At 30.4% G+C, this 23,068-nt stretch overlaps 1 protein-coding gene across 1 annotated transcript in view; it reads right to left on the reverse strand.

The window, feature by feature from the left end:
* The window catches only part of LOC148281180 (cell adhesion molecule Dscam2-like), a 311,957-nt gene that overhangs the window by 143,178 nt on the left and 145,711 nt on the right, over window positions 1–23,068 (reverse strand). Inside the window, 2 exon segments of the mRNA XM_088227065.1 lie at window positions 5,558–5,676; window positions 6,855–6,957. Of these exon segments, the coding sequence (XP_088083191.1) occupies window positions 5,558–5,676; window positions 6,855–6,957 (222 nt within the window).

Genomic DNA, 23,068 nt, shown 5'->3' on the forward strand with positions numbered 1-23,068 from the left:
ATAGAAAAAAAAATAGATTGTATTTTTTAATTTTATTTTCATTTTATTTTATTAGGTAATTCAACAAAGATACATACTAGAAAACATACAATTTAAAGCATTCGTCGAAATAATTTAACATGCATATATATCTTCAATTATAGAATTACACAAAATAGATTTATACGTTAAGTTGTAATACATATGTTTTAATATTGTTGTTTATACAGGAAACAATGCAATAAAAAATAAGTTGTACGTGTGTACTTATGTACTTACTTTTTATTGTGATTTACGTATCCACATAGCAATTTTGTGGTTGACGCGTTTTGTTACGGTGCACAAAGTCTCGGATTCGATTTTCTAAAAGACTGATATTAAATATTTAATTAACTGATTTTATTTATTTTATTAATGTAATTCATTTTATTCATTTTAACCAATTTATTAGTTACAATATTTTGAATTTGTCCAAATTTTTGTAAGGCAAGGACAAGGACTGGATTCAACTCCCTGGGGAGCTGTTTATATTAACATTTTACAACAGAGATGAAGAACATTTAAGAGAAGGTAATATAGAAGTCCAGGCATCTACAAGGCTTATGACCTACCAATGGCTGGTTTAAGTGGCCACTTTACACGAATTGAAGGAATATAGATGTTCAAATATAGGCAGAATGGTGAATGTTACACAGTGTGTAAAGTGGCCACTTAAACCAGCCATTGACAGGTCATAAGCCCTGTTGATGCCTGGACTTATATATTACTTTCTCTTAAATGTTCTTCATCTCTGTTGTAATATGTTGATTTATTATTTATTTTATTTATTTAACTTATTTTTTTTTTTTATTCATTTAAACCGATTTATTATTTATTTTATTTACTTAACTTATTTAATTGATTTAATTTGTTTTTTATTATTTTTTATTATTATTTTTCTTTTTTATATATTTTTAAAAATTTATTTTGATTTATTAATTATTTGTTTTATTTATCTTGTTTACTTTGATAATTTTATTATTCTCTTTATTTTATTATTTTCATTATTTGGATTTTTTTTTAATTAAAAAAAAACTTTTTGTTAATTTCATGTAGGTATTGTTTTGAAATTTATTTTTAAAAACGGGCAACGTCCATTTTGAACATACATTATAACGAAAAAGACGCTCATAAAACACCGTAATATAAAACTAGAAATAAAACAATAAAATACAAAGCAAAACTTTTTATCAAGAATCTTTAAGATCTGTTCCTAAATTCTTTTGCTTGGATTTAAAAGGGCCAATATCGTAAATCACTATATTGCAGCATAATAATTAAACAGCTATTTTGTGGCGTTATAATAAACTGTTTGAGGTGTTTGAAACTATTTTCAATAAAAAAACGCTACCACTTATGCATGTGTACATAATTTATTTATATATCATAAATATAAATATGTATATATATACATAAATATGCGTATATTTAATTGATCAAAATGCTGGCAAGGAAAAAATTAAATCTGACATTGGCCCTTTCGGACGTAAAATTATCCACTGATTTTATTAATCGTAGACAAATAAATAAAACTTTACGCATTACAAAAATATCAGAACAATATCACATTAAACATTCTTAAAGGAGACAAGGACAATCGAGGTTAATGAACCAGGGACTGAAATTGTACAAAAACTATTAAACAAAAGACTCAGACAACCTTTCCAAAAGATGTTAAGAATGTTATCATCAACAACAGAGTAAAAATTAAAAGAAAAAATATATTTGATCCAATAAACGTTAAAATTTGTTCGGGTTTGTAAATTAATTTCGAACAAAACAAACATTACGGGATCCAGTTGATTAAAAATAAAAGAATTAATTGAATATTTGTATTAACTATCTCTCCTTTATTTATTTATGTACGATATTTTTACCATTAGATAAATATATTATTTATTTTAAATTATTATGAAAATAAAACGTTGTTATCAGTGTTACACAATTTTATTATTTTACAAGAACACAACTATAGTTTCGGGAGAGCACTCCTTCCATCGACGGGTGATATAAAACTAATATAATATACACAGAATATTATTCACAATGTCATCGAATCTAAACAAAAAATAAACAGATTAATCAGTGAAACTTAGAGCAGGGGTTTTTTTTCTTATCTAAGGTGTTGGCATATGAATGGGTGGTTATCTTAAGTACAGATATGAAAATATGGACAGAACATCGAAGTCGAAAAAAGTCGAAAAAAAACCCCCTGCTCTAAGTTTCACTGATTAATCTGTTTATTTTTTGTTTAGATTCGATGACATTGTGAACAATATTCTGTGTTTATTATATGAGTTTTATATCACCCGTCGATGAGAGGAGTGCTCTCCCGAAACTATAGTTGTGTTCTTGTAAAAGAATAAAATTGTGTAACACTGATAACAAAGTTTTATTTTCATAATAATTTATAATGAAGTTTTACGAAGTGAATGCCAATTCAATTAAAAATATTATATATTAATGTAAAATGAGATTTTTTTTGCTTGTACATATTAATTTTTATACCAAGTAAATTTAAACAAAATGATATCCAATATCATGATCTATAGTATATATAAAAGGCAATGTTTGTATGTGTGTCCTTGATGGACTGAATAACTACTGGACCGATTTACGTGCAGTTTTCAGCGAAATGTAGATATTTGCCATGAATATATTTATAACTCTTCAAATCGACAATTTGTTAAGTAGAAAAAGTGAGTTAAAAGTAACAAAAAAATTGAAGGAAAATAATTTTTGGTGTGTGAAAAAAGTTAATTTTTGAATGTTTCCAAAAACTTTTGTTTTTTATGGATCCCAATCAGATTGATTCCGTAAATTCCTTTTAATTTTCACCCGTCAATTTCTTTTAACTGGATTTTTGGTAATACCAAAATAATATTTACCGACATTCAATACATTTTTGAAAATGGTATTTCTCACTAAAGTGCACTATGTTGGTGAGAAGAGCAGATTTTGACATTTGTCTAAATAATTCTTTGTTTGAAAATTAATTATTTAAAGTTTTGGAATTTAAGCATGAAACAAGTACCTATATAGATAACTACTCGAATGAAATATTTGAATTTGAAATGTTTTTGCGTTAAGACTTAATGAGAGGAAACGCGATCTGACTTTTCTTCATACAAACGTATTTTCATCCTGGATGGCACTAGAATTTTTTACTATCGGCGTGTCTCGATAGTTTTGTTTTATCGATAAATAGTTAATTACGGGATCTAGAATTATCAAAAAACCCATATTTTGAAAAACACAAAACATACCAATACAAAAAATTTCATTTTTACACTATATTTTAAGAAAATAACAATATCGGTTAAGTTTTGAGGTGCGGAAAATGGGACAGCAAAACGTCGACATTGTTTATTTTAGTGATGCATAAAAAGTCCAAAATGCAGGTGTCTTTTTAGCATAAGGCAAAGTTATGTGAAAGTGAAAGTGAGTATTAATTCTCTATCCTTACTTCTGTTTTGTATAAATACATTGAACTCCTTAATAAAGATACCTGTCTCGAAGATGTCGCAAAACCGATGAAATCGGTCGCTGGATATTATAAATTTGTGGATTTAAGTATCACTCGTCTTTTATTTCTATAATTAATTTCAATGAATTACCATCAAGACTTTTCACTTACAAACTTAAATGTTTTAAATATCATTTTAAATAAATCAAAGAGCAATTCTTGTTTCAAATTAAAAATCAGAGCAATCAAGAGAATAATGGGAAATTGAACAATATGGTGTGATTCTTATTCATATTCTAAGGAATAGGGGTAATCGCTTTATAAGCTCCTGACGTCACTGCGGCCTGTGTGGATCTATTGTGACAGGTTAATAGTATTATGGATAACTTGTATAGCGCCATTTCCGTAATATAATACCTCAAGGGCGCTTTAAAAAGTGATTATATAAAGATATATATTTAATTTCACCTTTTTAATTTAAGAAAAACAATGTACTTTGTCACCACATGCTAAGGATTTATTCAAATGATTTAGAGAACAAGTGGGTTTTAAGTTTTTTCCGAAACATCACTTCACTCTCACAGTTTCGAACCTCTGCTGGGAGGGCATTTTATGACGTAGGGCCTGCGACCGCAAATGCGCATTCGCCGAATTTAGTGCGCTGTTTGCGTAGAGGTATAATAACTTTTCCTTTCGACGTAGATGTAGCTGATTTAAGCGTAATACGTCCGTTAGCTAGTTTATCTGGAATGCAGAGTTCCTTTAGATATTCTGGAGCAGAGTTGTGCAGTGACTTATACATAAGCCAACAGAGTTTGTATTCCACCCTCTATGGAAAACGTAGCCAGTGCAATTCCCGAAGTAGTGGGGTGATATGACTGAACTTAGAGATTCCAAAAATAAGTCTCGCTGCGGCAATCAATACAGACTGTAGACGAGTCATTTTATTCATTGGTAGACCTGCGTAGATACCATTACAATAATCGACTCTAGACACTACAAACGCATTTATTAATTGACGGGCGGCATCAACTGGCAATTTTTGCGTATGCATTTAATCTGTCTCAGCTGGTAAAAGCATGAACTTATCGCTCTACTCGTTTGAGCGTCAAGAGAAAGGTCAGAATTAAGGATGACTCTCAGTAGTTTAACGGTGGGTAAAGCGGTACTCCTTACATCGGGTGGTGCCGTATCCTGAATCAAATTCTGTCGTCTGGCTGAAGCCATCCATAGTTGTTCCGTTTTAGATGGGTTAAGTGTTAGTCTATTTTCAGCCATCCAGTTTCCTATTTTCTCAATGCATCCATTAATCAAATCAACAAGCACATTTCTCTCGCTATATATAACGAATATGTAACGATTGTGTACTTGAATCTGGTAATAGCAGAGCATAGCAGGGTTCTGCTCGTAATTGATAAAAACAAGATACAAAACTCAAATAACAATTATCTTAACGTGATCTGTTGAAGTTTATTTCTTCTTTCTGCCAATAATATATTCTTCGTTTTGATTTTGTAATTGGTAAACAATAAATTAAATAAATTCGTAAACGACATATTTATTTCCAAAGATTTGAATTATATTTAAAGGTGCTTTGAGCTACTTTAATGTATGGAAGGGTGAGTGAGTGCGCTGTTTTTGATATGGGTACTGTTGTAGTGCCAAATGCTCATCGCATATGCGAGAATTTGAAAGTAAGTTTGTAGATATGAAATTGAATTATCTTCATTTGAGTTTACAAAACCTTTTTCTAGAACCACAATAGACTCATATTTACAGTTTTTGCGTTGTATTCTAGAGCAATATATTTAAGAAGGCGAAAAGAGCGACAGTTTCTCTAGATCAACAAATTAGCGCTTTAATTAGGCTAATAAGTATTTGCTTTAGTTGCTAGGACAGGGGTTGAACAATATTTCAGTAAAATAAGATTCACGTCGACCTCGCCGAAATTGCGCAAGATAGTCAAACGTCTAATTAATAGATACATTACGCAAGAATATTTGAGTCCCTTTATTTGTTAATTTTGCATTGATGTAATGTATTATTTTTATTTATACATATCTATATACTTACAATTGCTTTTGACGATTTTTTCGCTTAAATCGGTGGCAGAATAGTTGCAAAAATAAACGTTTCCGTCCAGTAATCGTTTTTTGGTTACAGTTTTCGTTAGCTCACTCGTCTTGGAAAATCTGAAAAAAAGAAACAAAGTTTCAACAGAGAAAATGAAATTTTAAAATAAAGTACAGTTCGAGACTTTTCCATGGCTACCCAACTTATTATTGGTTGGTTTAAATAATTATTTTCTGCACTGTAAAATTAAAGTAACAATATTTATTAATGGACGATTCTGTATAATTGTCTATGTAAATTTGGTACCTTACACAAAAGAGGACCCGCTATTTAATTATTGGTAACAAAAGTTTACGACGTATGCAGGGAAAGCGATTTGCTGATAAATGTCGAGAAATCATACATGATGGTTTTTGATAGAAATGAAAGTATGACTAAATGTGAGACAAACAGGTAGAGGAATTTGGGTATCTGGAAAGTATGCTTACTGGGGATGGAATGACGGAGAAAGATATTGACTGGAGGATGATTGCTGGGAACAGAGTAAACGGTGCATTTAAATCAACTTGGAAAAATAAACGTTTGTCGCAGGAGGCAAAAATAGCAGTTTCCAAAGTCCTGGAGCCGACTCTGATATATGGAAGCGAAATATGGATTTGAAAAAACAAGAATGAAAGTAGGTTGAATGCTATTGAAATGCGATCTTTCGGGAGAATGTGTTTTAAAAATATATTGGACAGGTGCACATAAGTCCAGCTGTGTACATTATATAAGACTGAGATAAGCATAATCGACAAAAATATCAAAAGAGTTCTGCGGACATGTAGAGTAGAAATCCAAAAATAAAAAAGTGAACAAAATGTAAAAAGTTCTCAGTAAAGTTGACACATAAGTTGTTTTCTAAAATTACTTCTATTAAAATTTTTTATTTTGTACACAACATTTTTTTTCAATATTTTTAAATAGCTAAAAGTGGCTGACCTACAGGACTTCAGGTGTCACTCATAGAAAACATGGCTGGCACTTAAAAGGTTAAAAATGTATTGAAATATTACACGAAAAGAATTTTCCATATCTGCTTTGTATTTACGTGTATCTTATTGACGTGAGAACAAGATTGTATAAATATGATATTTGGATATTCTGTTACCTCTGCCGACACCTACGGGAATCGGTATGATATGTTTACGTCAATACCAATATATTGTCGAGTAAAATTTACGTTTCCAAATATTACGCCATATTAGCTCATGAATTTATGTATGTTTGAAATCTCACCATAATATGGCTTACCCACCTTGGAAATACGCTGGCGTCGGAACAAAAGATCTCTAGTCTGACATCACTGTTTATCAATTGTTCTTCTGTTGGTGAAATTCTCAGCATGGCGAATAATCCACCTGAAACAATAAAAAAAGGTAATGAAAAAATTCTGCAACGAAAATATTGAAGACGATTCTTATGGTACTAAATTTTAATACTAGAGATTTTTTAAGGCGGATTCAAATCTTAATAGATATACAGTCAAAAAAGTATACTGTGCACAGCCAGATATGAAATATCGATTGCAGTTACAAAAAGTATTGTATGTTAAAGACAACGACTTTTCAGGAGAGTTAATTACATACTCACGAATTGACTTTGGTTATATCTTTATATAAATAATTTTTCTGTACATGTGAAGTCACTGAACTTCTCCTAAACGGCCAAACCAATTTACGTGCAGTTTTCAGCGAAACGTAAATAAAATTTTCAACGAATTTGTAAAAAAAAAGTTGGAAGCATAAACCTTTTTTCATCGACCTACCAGTATTGCATTCAGCTAGAATGTTTGTACAAAAAAAATGGAAGGATGTTGTTTTTTGTTAAAAAAAAAACGTTTTTGAATGTTTACAAACAACATTTGTATTTTCTAGATCACAATCAGATTATTTCCCTACATTTCTTATAATTTTTCCCATTTATTTCTTTTTACTGGATTTTTGGTAATACTTAAATTATATTAAAAGAAATTCAATACATTTTGAAAAATTAAAACAATGAATAAAGTGCACCCCTGTTGGTGAGAAGAGCCGATTTTGACATTTGCAAAAATAATTCCATATTTAAAAATGAATTATTTTATGTTTTGGAATTCAACCATAAACAAGTACCTAGGTACCTGCTCATCAATGAAAAGTCTTTTTCCAAGGTAATAGCAGGCAAGCCAACGTTCGGGCAAGACAACGTCTGTCGGGTCCGCTATATATTTTTCTCCAAATTTATTTTCCCCCCGGTAACGATGCGGCGCGATTTAAATCTTGCTAAATCACACAATTTACTGAACACGAAGTATTTATTTTTGTTGGAGATTGAATTCGTTGTAAAACATGTTAAAATCCACCTTCCATATATGTACATATTATGTTCGAATATAAACAGAAAAAAATTAAATGAAAAAGTAAATTATAAAATAGTAAGTGAACATTTACATCAACATTGATACAGGTTATAATAATTTAGCCTCTTTTCTTTAAAGCAAAAGTGACGTTCTTATTTTCTTAATCAACACTTTTAAACAAATATTTTAAACAAATTCTAATAGCACAAATTTACAAACAATGAAATGTAGAGAGATCATTAATTTTAATCCTGCTGTATCTCCCATAGTAATATCCAATAGAAGTTAAAAACACATTTAACCAAAATATTAGGTTAACGTTACATTGATATATTGTGGGTTTAAGATACTTGTAGGTCGAAAATGATACAGGACATTTCTATGACATATTAACTTAAGATGCATAAACTATAAAATTCGTCTTTCTGCAAAAAACACCACTTGTTTATTTTCGAAGATCGTCGTCTGCTGTTTAACTAAATGATTTTTTATGATATACTACGTGAGCGCCTTGATAACCCGGTTCTTGTATCAAAAGTATCACTTAATGCCCCTGGCAACCGCACCCATCACATGTCGAACTATTTTTTTCATGTGCCAGCCGCTCGTACAAACTATGCCCAGAACTCTCGACTTACGCGTTTAGCTAGTGAGTAAAATTATAATGTTCCGTATATTTATTTATTAACATTATTTATGACAATTAAAAAAAGTAAGACCAATTACAGATTTCACACTAATTTATTATGAATGCAGGAGGAGAGGGGAAAAATAATTGAATTCTAAAAAAGTAAGAATAAAAATATTACATAAAAAGTACATAAAAAGGGGAAGACATTGTATAGCTACTCTACTTTCCTCCCTCTCTCTCTGCTCCCATGAACATTTAAATTTATTTGTAAAAAATCACAAACAATAATAAATTATTAGATGCAGGTCGTAGATGTAAGTAAGTATAAATTAAGAGTTGAAATCAAAAGTTAAAATTATAATCAAAAGTCAAAGTTAAAATTAAAATGAAAAGTTGAAATTAAAATTAAGTTAAAAGTTTAAATTAAAAGTTAAAATTCAGAATTAAAATTTAAAAGTTTAAATTATACGATAAAATTAAAAATCAAATTAAAAGTTAAAAGTCAAGCAGGAGATAAATTAAAAATGCCTTTAACAGATCTGATGAAAATATGGTATTTACAATGTAGTATGTCGATGTCACTAAAACTGTCATTATAGGTAATCTGTATTCTTCGTAGAGTGCTATTTTTTAAACAATTAGTCATTGAGTTAAGAATGTCGAAGAGTACAGATTGACGAGATATGATTGATGAGATATTCCTTAGATTAAAATAATTTGAGATTCAGAATGCGAATACTTTTTTTTTAAATGTATGTCTGTGGAAAATTGTCATTGGTTTATTCTCTGTATAGTTTGTAAGTTAATTTGTTTATGTATTTGACATTTAACATTGCAAATAAATTATAAGTAAAAATATATTGAAAATTATTTATTTAAATATAATTAAGGTATTAATATTGTAAATTCAACAACGTAGAGGGAATTTCTAATTGCTTAGTGGGATAACATACCAACTTCACAAAACCAAGTTTAATATTTTGCAATAAGCTTTGTTGTTGCATTCGGACAAACTGGGTTATTCATTTAAGAACTGTGGTCGTTCATTTTATGAACAAACCAACTGCATTAAATTCTCATTAGGTTCCTTGTGGATACTAAGTAGAACTAATGTGTCTGCGGACAAATGCAATGGAAAATAATCCTACGGTTCATTCAAAACACGTTTTCCCGGAATCAATTTGACCAGTTGGATTGCGAGATATTTTGTTTATGAAAATGCCCGTATTTTTTGCGAAAATTCAAAAATAGACACGGTGTATTTTTCATTATTTTTCCAGTGCGCCTCAATACATATAACTAAATAAGCTCGTCTTAGAATCATATAATGTATTTATAAATAATGCATATGTTTAAAACATAGTTCTTATCTCTATTCTGCAATGGCAGAATAAATAATCAAAATCTTAAATCTTAATCTCTTTTAATTACTAAAAAGCATTTTTTTACAACATGATTGAATTTAAGTACTAAGTATTTAAATAAGTTCTTTCTGTTTTATTCCAAACTTAAAAATAAGCACCAAAAGGAAAACAAAATGGAAAAATTTACAAGTCATTCAAAAGAAACATAATTTACAAGACATTGTATTTGCTTTTTCGTTACATATATTATTTTATTGATTACGAGCCTTAAAATGGAATGCCAAGTAGACAAAAATTAGCATTTTCGACACTTTCTTCTGTTGCGTTCAATCGATATAATAAATCAGCCAAAGTTGGTCGCGATATTTGCGCAGTGTGTACGGTGAAGATGCTATGAATTATTGACTAATTTGTTGATTTTTTATGTTTTGTTTTGTTTTGCCGTTCTCTTCATTTAGAAAGGACACAACTTATGTTTACACGTAATATATCTATTTACGCTCTGTTTTCTTTTTTGTTACATTTAGCTTTATCAAGAATATTTTGGGTTTGTCCAATTGTTTGTAGACAAAGACTAGATTCCACGCTCTACAGAGTTATCACTTAAATCGATAAAGATTCCGTTATCTCTTAACTCACAAAAATCAGAAAATTGAGAAATTGAAGAAATATAGATATTAAACTATGGTAAAGGTTACACAAAATGTAAAACAGCCACTAAAGTCAGCCAATGATAGGTAATAAGCACAGTAAATGGTTTAACTCTCATGTTTCCTTCTCAACAATGTTCTTTATTTCTGTTGTAATGTGTTGAAATAACTTTATATTATTAATTTAGCGCCATCTGACGGTCGCGGTAGAAACTCATCCATACGATAACCGTGCGCTAGAAATAAATTCTTTTCTATTTGAAAACTCGGGACGAACAGTCCAGCTGTCGCGGAAGGACTCAAAGGGTAGGCGACCGCACATTTCAAGAATGTATTCCTTCAAGAAAGGGAACGTTCAACGTAACGTAAGCCTATTTGTTTTAAATTTATTAGCGCAATTCTTGTAGGGAGAGATATCATATTCTTATGAGATTGTATTTTGTACAGGTTTCCTTTTTTCTATCTTTTTCCATTTTTCCATTTTTTATATTTTTTTGTTTATTCCACCTTTTATCTACTTTGTCCGATGATAAAGATTTTACAATATGGTATATTTAATCCATGATTTGAATAAGCCACTAATTATAACTTATAATTATTAATTATTAATAAAAATAATATAATTATTAATTATTAATACCCGGAAAAGTCGGTGTCAGATTTAAAAGTTTTCTTTAAGATCATGAGACACAAATTAACAAATGCAATGAAGCAGACGATCATTTACTGAATTAAGATGTCGACAAACAATATTCTTGGAAGCCATCACCTGAGCCAACCATGAGTTAAAATATATCAACCGAAGACGTCGCATATCGAATTCCATCTGCGGATTTTATTTTGTAAAATCAACATTATTTCATATTACGGTGAGAAGAAAACAATCAAGAATCTATTTCAGTTGTCATTGTTATTGTTACGAATATTTACTTCTTAGATAAATTTATTGTCAACCATTTTCTACAGAGGTTTACTCTATCCATATATTTTGTTTAACCTGAAAACGAGACGTTTCGCGCCCTATAGGACAAACGGCACGTATGACGTTTACGCGCCAAACATGTGCGTAAGGTTTAGTAGAAGAAAAATCGGTGGGCATGACGTGTGACGTCAGTGGCGTGACGCCAACTGACAGCCGTCTCGTATAAGCTTTTTAATTGGAAAATTGTGAATAAAAACTTTTAAACATTTATGGTTATTTGACAAAAACCGTGAAAATATGCTCAAAGTATTAAATATGTTTTCAACGTTATACTCTTATTTGAGAAATTCCCGATTACCATGGATATTTTCACACTCACCATTTTGATTATATATGTTTTTTTGTAAACATAACCGTTGATAAAATCACAATAGTTTATTTACTTTAAAAAAAATAATAGGAACGTGAATAAGTTTTCGCTGTTTTCCGACAGATGGTGTTATCCAATCATTTTTGCATCAAGTAATATCACAGCCAACTTCATCGTAAAGTCCTTTCATTAGGCTTGAAATTGCAGTTACTGTTATTTCGCCGAAGTGAATACAACATATTTTTTCATAGCGTTAAACATGTCTAATATTTTTCCAAAAAATAGTATTTGTGGAAAATTTAACTGCATTAATTTATTTAGCAAAAATTTGCAGCTGAGGCACATAAATAATTGTGGAGACTTACGGCGCTCTGTTGGAAACGACATGCAGAGATTGGTTTCTCGGTTAAAAAATAATGATTTTGGTGTTGATGACAAAGTACGCTCTAGCGTTGTGAAAAGTTTGATGACGAAGAATTGGAAACATTACTCCACGAAGAGTCACGTTAGATGAAAAAAAAATTAAGAATCATTAAAAGTCGATCACACAATAGTTTTCAAATGTTTAAAGCATTAAGAATGATCCCAGAGGAAGTAAATTGGGTGCCATACGAATTGAATTCGAGAAACGTCGAACAAAAACAACAAGAAATTATTCAAATTTCCTTCTTTGTAAGTTAAGATGTCTTACCTTACAAATAAATACTTCAATCTTGAGTTAAAACACCATAAGAAAGGTACGACCAAAATTTATTAATTATTTCCAAAGAAACCTCAACAATTAGTTCTCAGAATCAAGAACTGAACAAAGTTGTCTAATAATATGTACCTTATACTACTTTAGGTTTGCTAAGCGTGTTAGAAATATGGAAACCAATTATTCACGTAATTTGTCTAACCTTACAAACACTCAAGATTTTAGAGTTATTTTACTAATTAGCGCAGGCTTAAAGGGTAATTAAAAATACCAAGAATGGTTTTGTTTACTTAAAAAACAAACGAAGAAATAACATTTAAATATTTTTTGTACCTTTTTGAGAAATATTTTATTTCAATCGGTGTATAATAATCTATTTTCAATATCTTTTTATGTTTTAAGATAAACTTTTCGCCAATATTTGAGGACATACTCAAACATTGTTTTATCAACTACCTGGTAAAAGAAGAAGTATAAAAATTCAAAAATAATTTTCAGGCGTTGCCTAGTAGGTGATTTGGTTCAGCCGGCTGAATCTCACTCACAAATTAAGGTTTCAGCTCCTTTACTTCATAAAAGTCAACAAGGAAAAGTCCAGGAAATGTGGATGTTTAAACATGGGCAGAATAGTGAATGTTACACAGTGTGTAAAGCGGCCACTTAAACCAGCCAATGACAGGTCATAAGCCCTGTAAATGCCTAGACTTCCATATCACCTTCTCAATAATATTTTCCCTCTCTGTTGAAATAAATTTTAGTAAAAAACTTTTTCCTTAATTACTTTTTAATTTTTATATGCTCATATTTTCTTTTTTATTTATTTATAATATATACGTTAGAATGTTATTTGTATGAAGCTGGCGTATAACAATATTTTGTTTTATATGTTTTCAGTTTATTTTAAGTTCATTTGAAGTGTTAATTTTTATAAAAATCTTATTTTTGTAAGGTCAAAGACACTGCGTACCGTGTATACATCTAATTAAATTCGTACTTACTTCATGTATAATTTGTAAACTTTCTTTTTTTAATATTTTTTTTCCACATACTAAACAAAGAAAAATAATAAAAATTATGTCACCTCAGTAGGTACCGGTACCGTAGACACTAAGGTAATAATATACTTTTTTTTAAAAATATATTTTTACATGTGAGAATAAATAAAGAAGACTTTATATACAGAGATAATTAACAAAATGTCCAGAGAGTTTTACATCATTTTTGTTTACTTTTATTATTGATATTGAAAAAACGCATAAATGAATAATTAAAATTAATATATCAACTGGTTCGAAACACGACTTTATCAATGGGTAAAAATAAATTAAACCAAATACGTACTGAAAATCGTAAAAAAGCTTTTCACTATATTACAAGTCTTTTTCTTCTTCCTGGCACTGTCTGAAATCATTGTCTAGGTAGAATGTCGGGGTCGACTCTTTTCGTTTTCAGCCAGTATATGTGTATACTCAGTGGTTCTGGGTGTCACTTTCATATGAACTGTTCCATTTTGGAGCATCAAGTTATCCAGGAGTACTTTGGTTTTCTTCTGGTTAACTTTTAAGGGAGATCCACAAAAATTGCTTTATTTACAAAATTTTTGTTTGTTTTGTTCCAAATCAGAATCTTCTAATTTAAATTTGTTCTATCTTGATGTAAGGTAGGTATCGTAAGGATAGGTCAAGGGAAGGATAGATAAAAAGAGTAATCAGCCAGGAATAATATCAATAAATGCTGTTATATACTTAACACCAAGATTTGCACAAATATAGGAGTAGTGGCTTAAACAAGAGTTCAATAATCGAAGTTTCGCGTTAAACGAGTAAAGACTAGAGTACAATTCCTGGGCGGGTTACGATCTCTTTGTGGATGCCTCCATCCTCAGTTGTGCAAACTCCCAAGTATTTAAAGCTGTCATAACAGTATTCGCTACCAATAACACACAGGGTATATTCGCTATTCTGTTTCACTGAATTGGAATAGACTTCTACATACATTTCTTTAAAACGAGAATGACTGTTACTCTTTTTTTTGTCCAATTGTTTCCCAGTATTTTATTATGGACGTCTTATTTAGTTTTTTTTTTAAATAATTTTATTTATTTATTAAACTTTATGCACATAATATATATGTCCGTTCATTAGCGGGCTTATTGATATATGTAGTTTTTTTCCAACTAACTAATAAGAACAAAGTCAAAATGCATTCCAGATAAAACAAAAATAAATACGATAAAAAACATAATTGTAAAATTTGTATATTATCTATACTAGTCTTGAATGGGAAAAGAGAATAAATAGATTTAAAAAAAGGACCAATGAAAATGAAGGATTAGTTTCGACAGGCGTGGTTTCAACATATTTACTGTAGAAACATAATTAATAGCGGATGGACGATGATTCCACAGTCAGGCCGCATTGACATTAAATGAGTTAGAGAAGAAATAAGAATAGTGGATGGAAATTAAGAGGGTAGTTTGAGAATAAGAATGAAGAGGTAAACCATAAACTGATCAACGTTGAAATATTTCACGGAGGCCAAAAGCGGATAGCAGTATGGGCACTTGGAACATTTGCAACACCAGATGGCAGGCCTGACAACGCAGCAACGCAACACGTCACCAGCAGTTGCAAAACAACATTCAGACTCTCTTCGTCCCGCGCTGGTTTCGGTTATCATAACACGACATTGTTAACGTCTTTCAACATTAACAAAATTAAAATTCAGGTGCAGCCAGTATTACTGGCGTTTATTTTATTGTATTTTGACGCAAGTTACGATGAGATACATGAATGTTAATCTGAGCAAGGATAGCATGGGCATCTGTACAGTTAGATATTATTGTATGCAAGAATATTATTTTGCTATAGTCAATTAAGTTAAAAATGAACTCAACATAAATATACAACAATATTTTGAGTTTGTCTGAATTTTTGTAGACAAGGACTGGATTCAACTCCCTGGGGAGCTGTTTATATTAACAAACTACAACAGAGATGAAGAACATTTAAGAGAAGGTAATATAGAAGTCTAGGCATCTACAGGGCTTATGACCTGTCAATGGCTGGTTTAAGTGGCCACTTTACACACTGTGTAACATTCACCATTCTGCCTATATTTGAACATCTATATTCCTTCAATTCTTTTATCTGTTGATGTTTGTGAAGTTAAAGAGCTGAAACCTTTATTTATGCGGGTGAGATTCATATAATTGAATAATTTCACCTACATACTAGGCAACGCCTGAAAATATTATTTTTTCAATTTCTATACTTCTTCATGGACCAGGTAATTTATCGGTATTTAACATACTACAACATAGATGAAGGACATTTAAGAGAAGGTAATATAGAAGTTTATGCATCTACAGAGCGTATGACCTGTCAATGGCTGGTTTAAGTGGCCACTTTACACACTGTGTAACATTCACCATTCTGCCTATATTTGAACATCTATATTCCTTCAATTCTTTCATCTGTTGATGTTTGTGTTGATGCTTGTTGATAAATTACCTGGTCCATGAAGAAGTAAAGAAATTGAAAAAATAATATTTTGAGGCGTTGCCTAGTATGTAGGTGAAATAATTCAATTAGATGAATCTCACCCGCATAAATAAAGGTTTCAGCTCTTAACCTTAACAAACATCAACAGATGAAAGAATTGAAGGAATACAGATGTTCAAATATAAGCAGAATGGTGAATGTTACACAGTGTGTAAAGTGGCCACCTAAACCGGCCATTGACAGGTCATAAGCCCTGTAGATGCCTAGACTTCTATATTACCTTCTCTTAAATGTTCCTCATCTCTGTTGTAGTATGTTTATAAATATACAAATATAGTGTCATTTATACACGCTAATTCTATTCAACAAACTTTCAGACAAGTAAAAATTCCATTAGAGCATTCTTCACACAAAAACAGTTCATTACAGCAGTGTTGGGGCTATGAAGTACAGTAAACAGAAATGAGAAGATGTGATAGTCTCTCCGCTGTCTAACTTTGAGCCATCACAGTTGACTATGATGATCTGATATTTTTGTAAAACATTTAAGTTTGTTGGTGAAAGATTTAGTGAAAGTCAATTGTAATTAACTATAGAAATGGAAGACGAGTGATAAATCATCATCATCATCATTCCCTTTCCGCATCTAATGGTGCATGGGGCACTGGGTGTTCACGTTCATTTGGGTGTTCACTTTTTCCAGGTGATCGGTGGTCGCATACATAACTCAGAAACTCTGATAGATGTAGGTCTGTTCGTACCTGATAACTATCTTCGACATAGACAGCATCGATTGTTTTACCTACCACGATGCAGAATCAACCTGCCAATGGTTATGCCGGTTGGTAGAGCAATCTTGCTCTTTAATCGCATCGCCTCGGATGTCGACATATTTCACGACAGTGGGCCTTCCCTTAGGAAAGCACTTTCTAACTTTTCATTTTTCGTTTTACATTTTGTTATATTATTTTAATAACATAACTATCTACTGTAATTTGTGATCTTTTATTGTATTTGGAATGAATTGGGTCTTTTTTCTGTAATGTTCTAAATATCTGAATAAACAAATGAAAATAAATGAAAAATAAATAAATGAAACTGCACTGGTACACCAATCGCAGCGAATCTCAATATTTTTTTTGTTACATTAAGGTAAGATGATAGATGATCAATATAACGCTACAGGTATCAGTAGAGGGACTATTAAAAAAAAAAAAATGCATTACAACAGGCCAGGAGGCCAAATTATAGTGATGAATTACACGGAATACCCAGGGTTGAGAAAAATCAAATTATTTTCTTGTGTTCTCACTGGTAATCGAACCCGGAACCTTCCGTGCTTAAATTGAGTGTTTTAAACATTACACCACAAAGGCCGCCAAAAATACATACCTTAATGGCGGCCTCCATGGTGAACTGGTCAAGACGCTTGACTCACGCTCAAGTCTGGGTGTTCTGTGATTTAATTCACCACTGTAATTGAGCCTCCTAGCCTTTTGTGGTGCAAAAATAAATAATGAATAATAAATTAATAAAATACACACTTAAATCCAAAAAAACAACTTTTTCCACAATACATAATATTTATGTGTCATTTTTTAAAATATTAAAATATATTATCAAAGAGAAGCTTCTTATATTAAAATGACGGTCAACAAAATCACCCCTTTAAATGTTATAATTTTATAAACGTTAAATTGGTATTATTAAGTACATTTTTAAAAAATAGTCGAAATACGAGGATTTGCCCTCTTCCATGGTAAATTTTAATGTTTAAACTTCTACCCCTTTGTATAAAAACGTTTGAATAAATTATCAAGTTTTTATTGAAAAGATTTATTATAGAATTATTACAAATGTTAACATTGTAAATTCACTAAAACTTTATTTTTAATTGAATTACGATTAAAATGAATTTTATCCAAATCTGAAAATAAAACGTTTGAAACATAATTTAAAAGTTAATTTGTGATTTTTTTAAGCATTTGAATAAAAGTTTGATAAACGTCAGAAGCAGACATTTTCTTCAAAGAAAAATAATACCGAACGTAATTGAAAAATAAAGTACTTTAGAGAGAAGGAGTTTTCTAATAAAATTAAGTTTTCTAGCGGGTACTCTAAGCTGACGGTTTGTTCTTGAAGGACAAAGAAAATAATATGAGCTGCACCTCGGGATTCACGATACTAAAAATATTTACATTACTCGAGGTTTTCTGTACAAAGAGACAGACACTTGTTTTGTGGTGCTTTAACCAGCTTAAAAGCCCTCAAAGCCTTTTGATGCCACACGAGTGCTGAATTTTCATTTGATTGCTAGAAACTTCAGACTTTCAGAGAATGACTTAAGTCTTTTTTTTAATGATCATATTTCTTGAATAACAAACTATTTTCAATGAAAATTATGTCAAATCTGACATTTTAATATATTTTATGGTTTGTTCTTTTATTTTATAAACATTTGATATTATGTTATGTATTGTGGTTTGCACGTTTACATACCATATTTAAGATCCCAGCTTCGATTCCTGGCAAGGTAAAACAATAAGCATTTCAATTTTTTAGATTTTATTTTTATTTTTTTATTTGACACTTCAACGTCACGAATGAGGTTTTTTAAGCCTCTTAATGTCCTGTGTGATAAAATCAACAGATAAAAAAAAAGAAAAATTATCATAATCTCATACTAATTACATTTCTTTATGAAACCGCTAGCTGTGTTGAGTTTTTATTTGTTTGCTGTATAAAAAAACAAATTTTAAAATACAAATCTAGGTTAAGAATCTTATGTTAATAATTTGTAGGGTGCATTTAAATTGAACTCAAAATACGTGGTCCTGTGGTTACAAGAGGAGACACCAGCAGAATGCTCGTAAAAGGTTTTCCTGAAATTCAAATTATTTTATACAAAAAACACGTATGACTTTTGCTCAGAGAAATTTCTCTTTGATGGACCCAAGAGTGTTCAATGTTCTGGATGAACATATTAAGTTCTCCAAAACGAAAGCCATTTTCAGGAAAAGTAAATAAGTTTGGATTTTGTCCAAGGAAGAGACCATTGCATGAGACCACTGCGAGACATTGCATAGATTTATATATAGTATTATTGAGCGTGCTGTCCAGATGTCCATTGAAATGTATTTTTATGTAATAACTTTTATTTAAAGTATTCTTTGATGATATGCATGCTTCTACTTTGTATTTTGTTGTATCCCAACTCAACTAAGGTTTTTGGCCTCATGGAGATACCTTTTATTTTTTGTAATATGTATCTTTATAAAAATAAATAAATAAAATAAAATAAGAAAACGAAAAAAACATTAAATTAACATTACTTTTGTTATTGGTTTTATTATATTTGTATAATTGTTTACGCATATTTGGCTTAAACAAGCATAAAGCTTGCCCGCCTAATACTGTAGCCATATGCTAAAACTTATTTGTTTCGTTAATTTATTCGTATCGTTTGAGAGGGAACGACAGCGAAATTTGGTTTTAATTTCGTTAAAGTGAGATGGATATATGGCGAACGAACGAACTTACGAAACAAAATTGTGACAAAACAAGCCTGCAGCACACTGCATCTTCTCAGCACTGTCCACATACACGGGAAAATTCCTCGTTACCGAACGAGAACAGCTACCAGAAGGAGCTGGTAGCATTGACATCTTTTTACTGAAAAAAATTAATCCAGAAGTACGATATGCACTTCATTAGATTGATAGAAAGAGGAAAGCGAATTTATTATTTACTGAGATTAAATTGATTGGACATGATCAATCGCCGAAATGATGAGAAACATTTTTATAAGCTTTAAATTCATTTTCAGAGGCCACCAGATCTTAACATCTAATAGAATCTATAAAAAGCCACGGGTAGTATGAAGAATTTCCATTTGGTTTCACAACAGGATGACATGTGTTAAGATAATTATATGTGATTGCATAATATAAGATATACTTTACAAATTAATATTAACACGAAATACGAAAATAACCAAAATAGTAGTAATTTTATGAATTCTCCAATAATTACTTAATCATGAATTAAATGTAAAATCTGTACTTTTTCGGAATTATGACTTATATCTTTTGCCTGGATTTTGTAGTGAGTCACAGGACCTTCACAGAAGTATACATTTTATATGGTCTACAGAAATCACTCTCACCTACGGCCAATCTACTAAACAAATTAGTTTTTTAATCTGAACGTTGCTATTTATATGAATTATTAAAAAACAAAGTCAACTTTCAACTTACTCTTCAAAATAAATTTTCATGTCCCTTTTTACGTGATACGACACCAGTTTGTAGCACTTAATATGCACAGCTCTCTTTTTTCTATCGTTCTTTTACTATTTTTTTTTCATCTGCTGATATATTAAACATGCCGCTTAATTTATTTTAAATTAAATTACGACTAAATATATTTTACTGCGATACACTCCCACTTGCTTTTAATTAATGCATACGCTTACATACACATGATAACTTTTTCTTGTACAAATACACACAAACATGGACCGTTATACGAGTATTTATATGTACAGACGCACACAAATACAAATGAACCATAATTTAATGTATAATTATATTTCAGAAATTTTGTTGGTCAGTCTTTCAACCTTATATTAATTTCGATTTCTTATTATTGTTGACTGTATGTTACTATAAAATAAATAAATAAATTTGTCCACACCGCTTTTTCATGTGATAGTGTAAACACGTGCTGAAATATATATTTTTTAAATTATTTATTGCATCATCGTATTTTAAAATAAATAATTATTTTTTATTACACATATACGCTAAAGCGGCATTTACAAAAAATCAAAGGTGGGAAAAACATGATAATCATTAAAAAACACATGTTTTTTTCAAACAAAAAAAGCATGCTGTGATGCAAATGAAAAGTAAAACTCTGCAATAAGTAGTACATATTTATGTATTATTTACTTATTGCTGGTTCAAGGATACTACAAACAATATTGTAATTAAACAAAAACTGTAAATTAATCAAACATGTCAAAGTAAAAAAAAGGGAATTGAGAATAACAAAACATAAGTTGTATTAGAAAATAATACATTATGTTAATTAAAATGTATCAAGTGAACGTTAAAATTCACAAACTTTAACGTTTTCAGACCTGAATTAATTCCTAAGGATATAAAAATATATTTTGTGTTTTGTATGTACTAAACGAACGATAAAATAAAAATAAAAATTTCTAAAAATCTTTTGTATATTATAAATGATATAATATTCATTATTAGTAAACAATCGGTCTCAAACCTGAAAATAACTGATCAAACTCATGGGAATCGTTCAAATTTCACGAAACAAGTTTTATTTTATTACAATATCAAATTAATTGAATTTTAGAGAAATGTTTGTATTTATGAAACTTTTCTTTTTTATTCTTACCAAGAAAAAAAGAAATCAACCAGAATGTACCTGTCAAACTAAAAATAAGTTCGTTTTGTGCTGATACTGACACTAACATAAGCAGAAAAAAAGAGACTTTTTTAGGGATACCCGTAACCAAAAATTAAAAACTCGCCTGTTTTTAATTTTGGAAGGCACAGATCAAATGAGTTTTTAATTTTTTGTTTATTTAAATGAACTGCCAGGGTGAAAAAGTAAATATAAAGAAAACAATGCAAGCAAAATTAATTGGTTGCAAAATAAATTAATAAATTATTCACTGTCTGTTTATAAGTACAAAATTCATTAATCAGAACATTTTCTAAAGTATCATGCATCATTTCAAACGCACCAGTATTCCAGAATCTTCACAAATTTTACGATAACCTTCGGATTATCCAAAAAATAAAAAAAGATTCATTTTCCATTCGTTTATCCGGGGTATATGGTCCATTGAAAATGGTTGTCATCTTTAAAGAGCTGTATGATAATATATTCCGCTCTCTCCTAATAAATCATACATTGGAAATCCTTTTTCCGCAAACAATTCAAAGGCTTTCTTTATGAGCCTCGCATATTTCGAGATTTCCTTGGGATAAAATGCGGATCATTTGAATGAAAGTATATAATATAACATATTGGCTTCAGAGCACCTATCCAAACGGTATAGAAATATAATATAGCACCTAATTGAATAACATAAATGTGTACCAACGTTATTTTACAAAAGAAAAAGAAATATACCTTTATTTAGGAAAATTTAACACGTTTACATGTATTAATTTATATAAAAATAGTACAAGTTTTTAAATAAACATTTATATCATATTTTATTACCAGCTGGTTTAAAAGCTACACAAACTTCCTCAAGTTTAAACATTACAACAGAGATGAAGCACATTCGAAAACACGGGTGGATAAAGGTATTATTTTATTTATTTGTTTTTCTACAATATATGTATTACTTTTTTACGTTGTGGAGGTCATAACCATCAAGCCGTAAAGTTGATATTGTACTTTGTTTTTCAGCGGGGTAATGCCTTGTGTTGTTATTTTATACCCCAAGAAGTCAACTGCGTCTCTTCCAAAATTAGACTTATCTGAATTTATTAATCCGTATTCCTCAAGAGTTGAAAAGTTGTTGTAGGTGTTCCACGTGCTCTTCTTCTGATTCAGAGGCTATCAGAATGTTGCCAATGTAGGTGAAACAGAACTCGAGATGTCTTGTTACGTTGTTTATGTAACGTTGAAATGTTCGTGCAGCGTTACATAATCCAAATTGCATGGCAGTGAATTCAAAAAGACCAAAAAGTGTTATGATTGCTGTTTTTTTTTTATCTTCCGGTGTCATTAGCATTTGGTGATATGCTCTCTTCAGATCTATCGTCGAGAAGATTTTTGCTCGTTTAATTTGTGTGCAAAATCTTGGAGTTGTGGAATTGGATATCTATCTGGGAGAGTTTGTGCGTCTAAACTTCGGTAATCACCACAATGTCTCAAGGTTCCATCTGGTTTCTTCACCATATGCAACGGACTTGCCCAGTTGTTCTTTGAGGGTCTACATTTTCCTTGT

The sequence above is a fragment of the Micrasema longulum genome, unplaced genomic scaffold (assembly GCF_059751315.1).
Source record: "Micrasema longulum isolate JH-2025_06_02 unplaced genomic scaffold, ASM5975131v1 h1tg000487l, whole genome shotgun sequence".
NCBI classification, from domain to species: Eukaryota; Metazoa; Arthropoda; class Insecta; order Trichoptera; family Brachycentridae; genus Micrasema; species Micrasema longulum.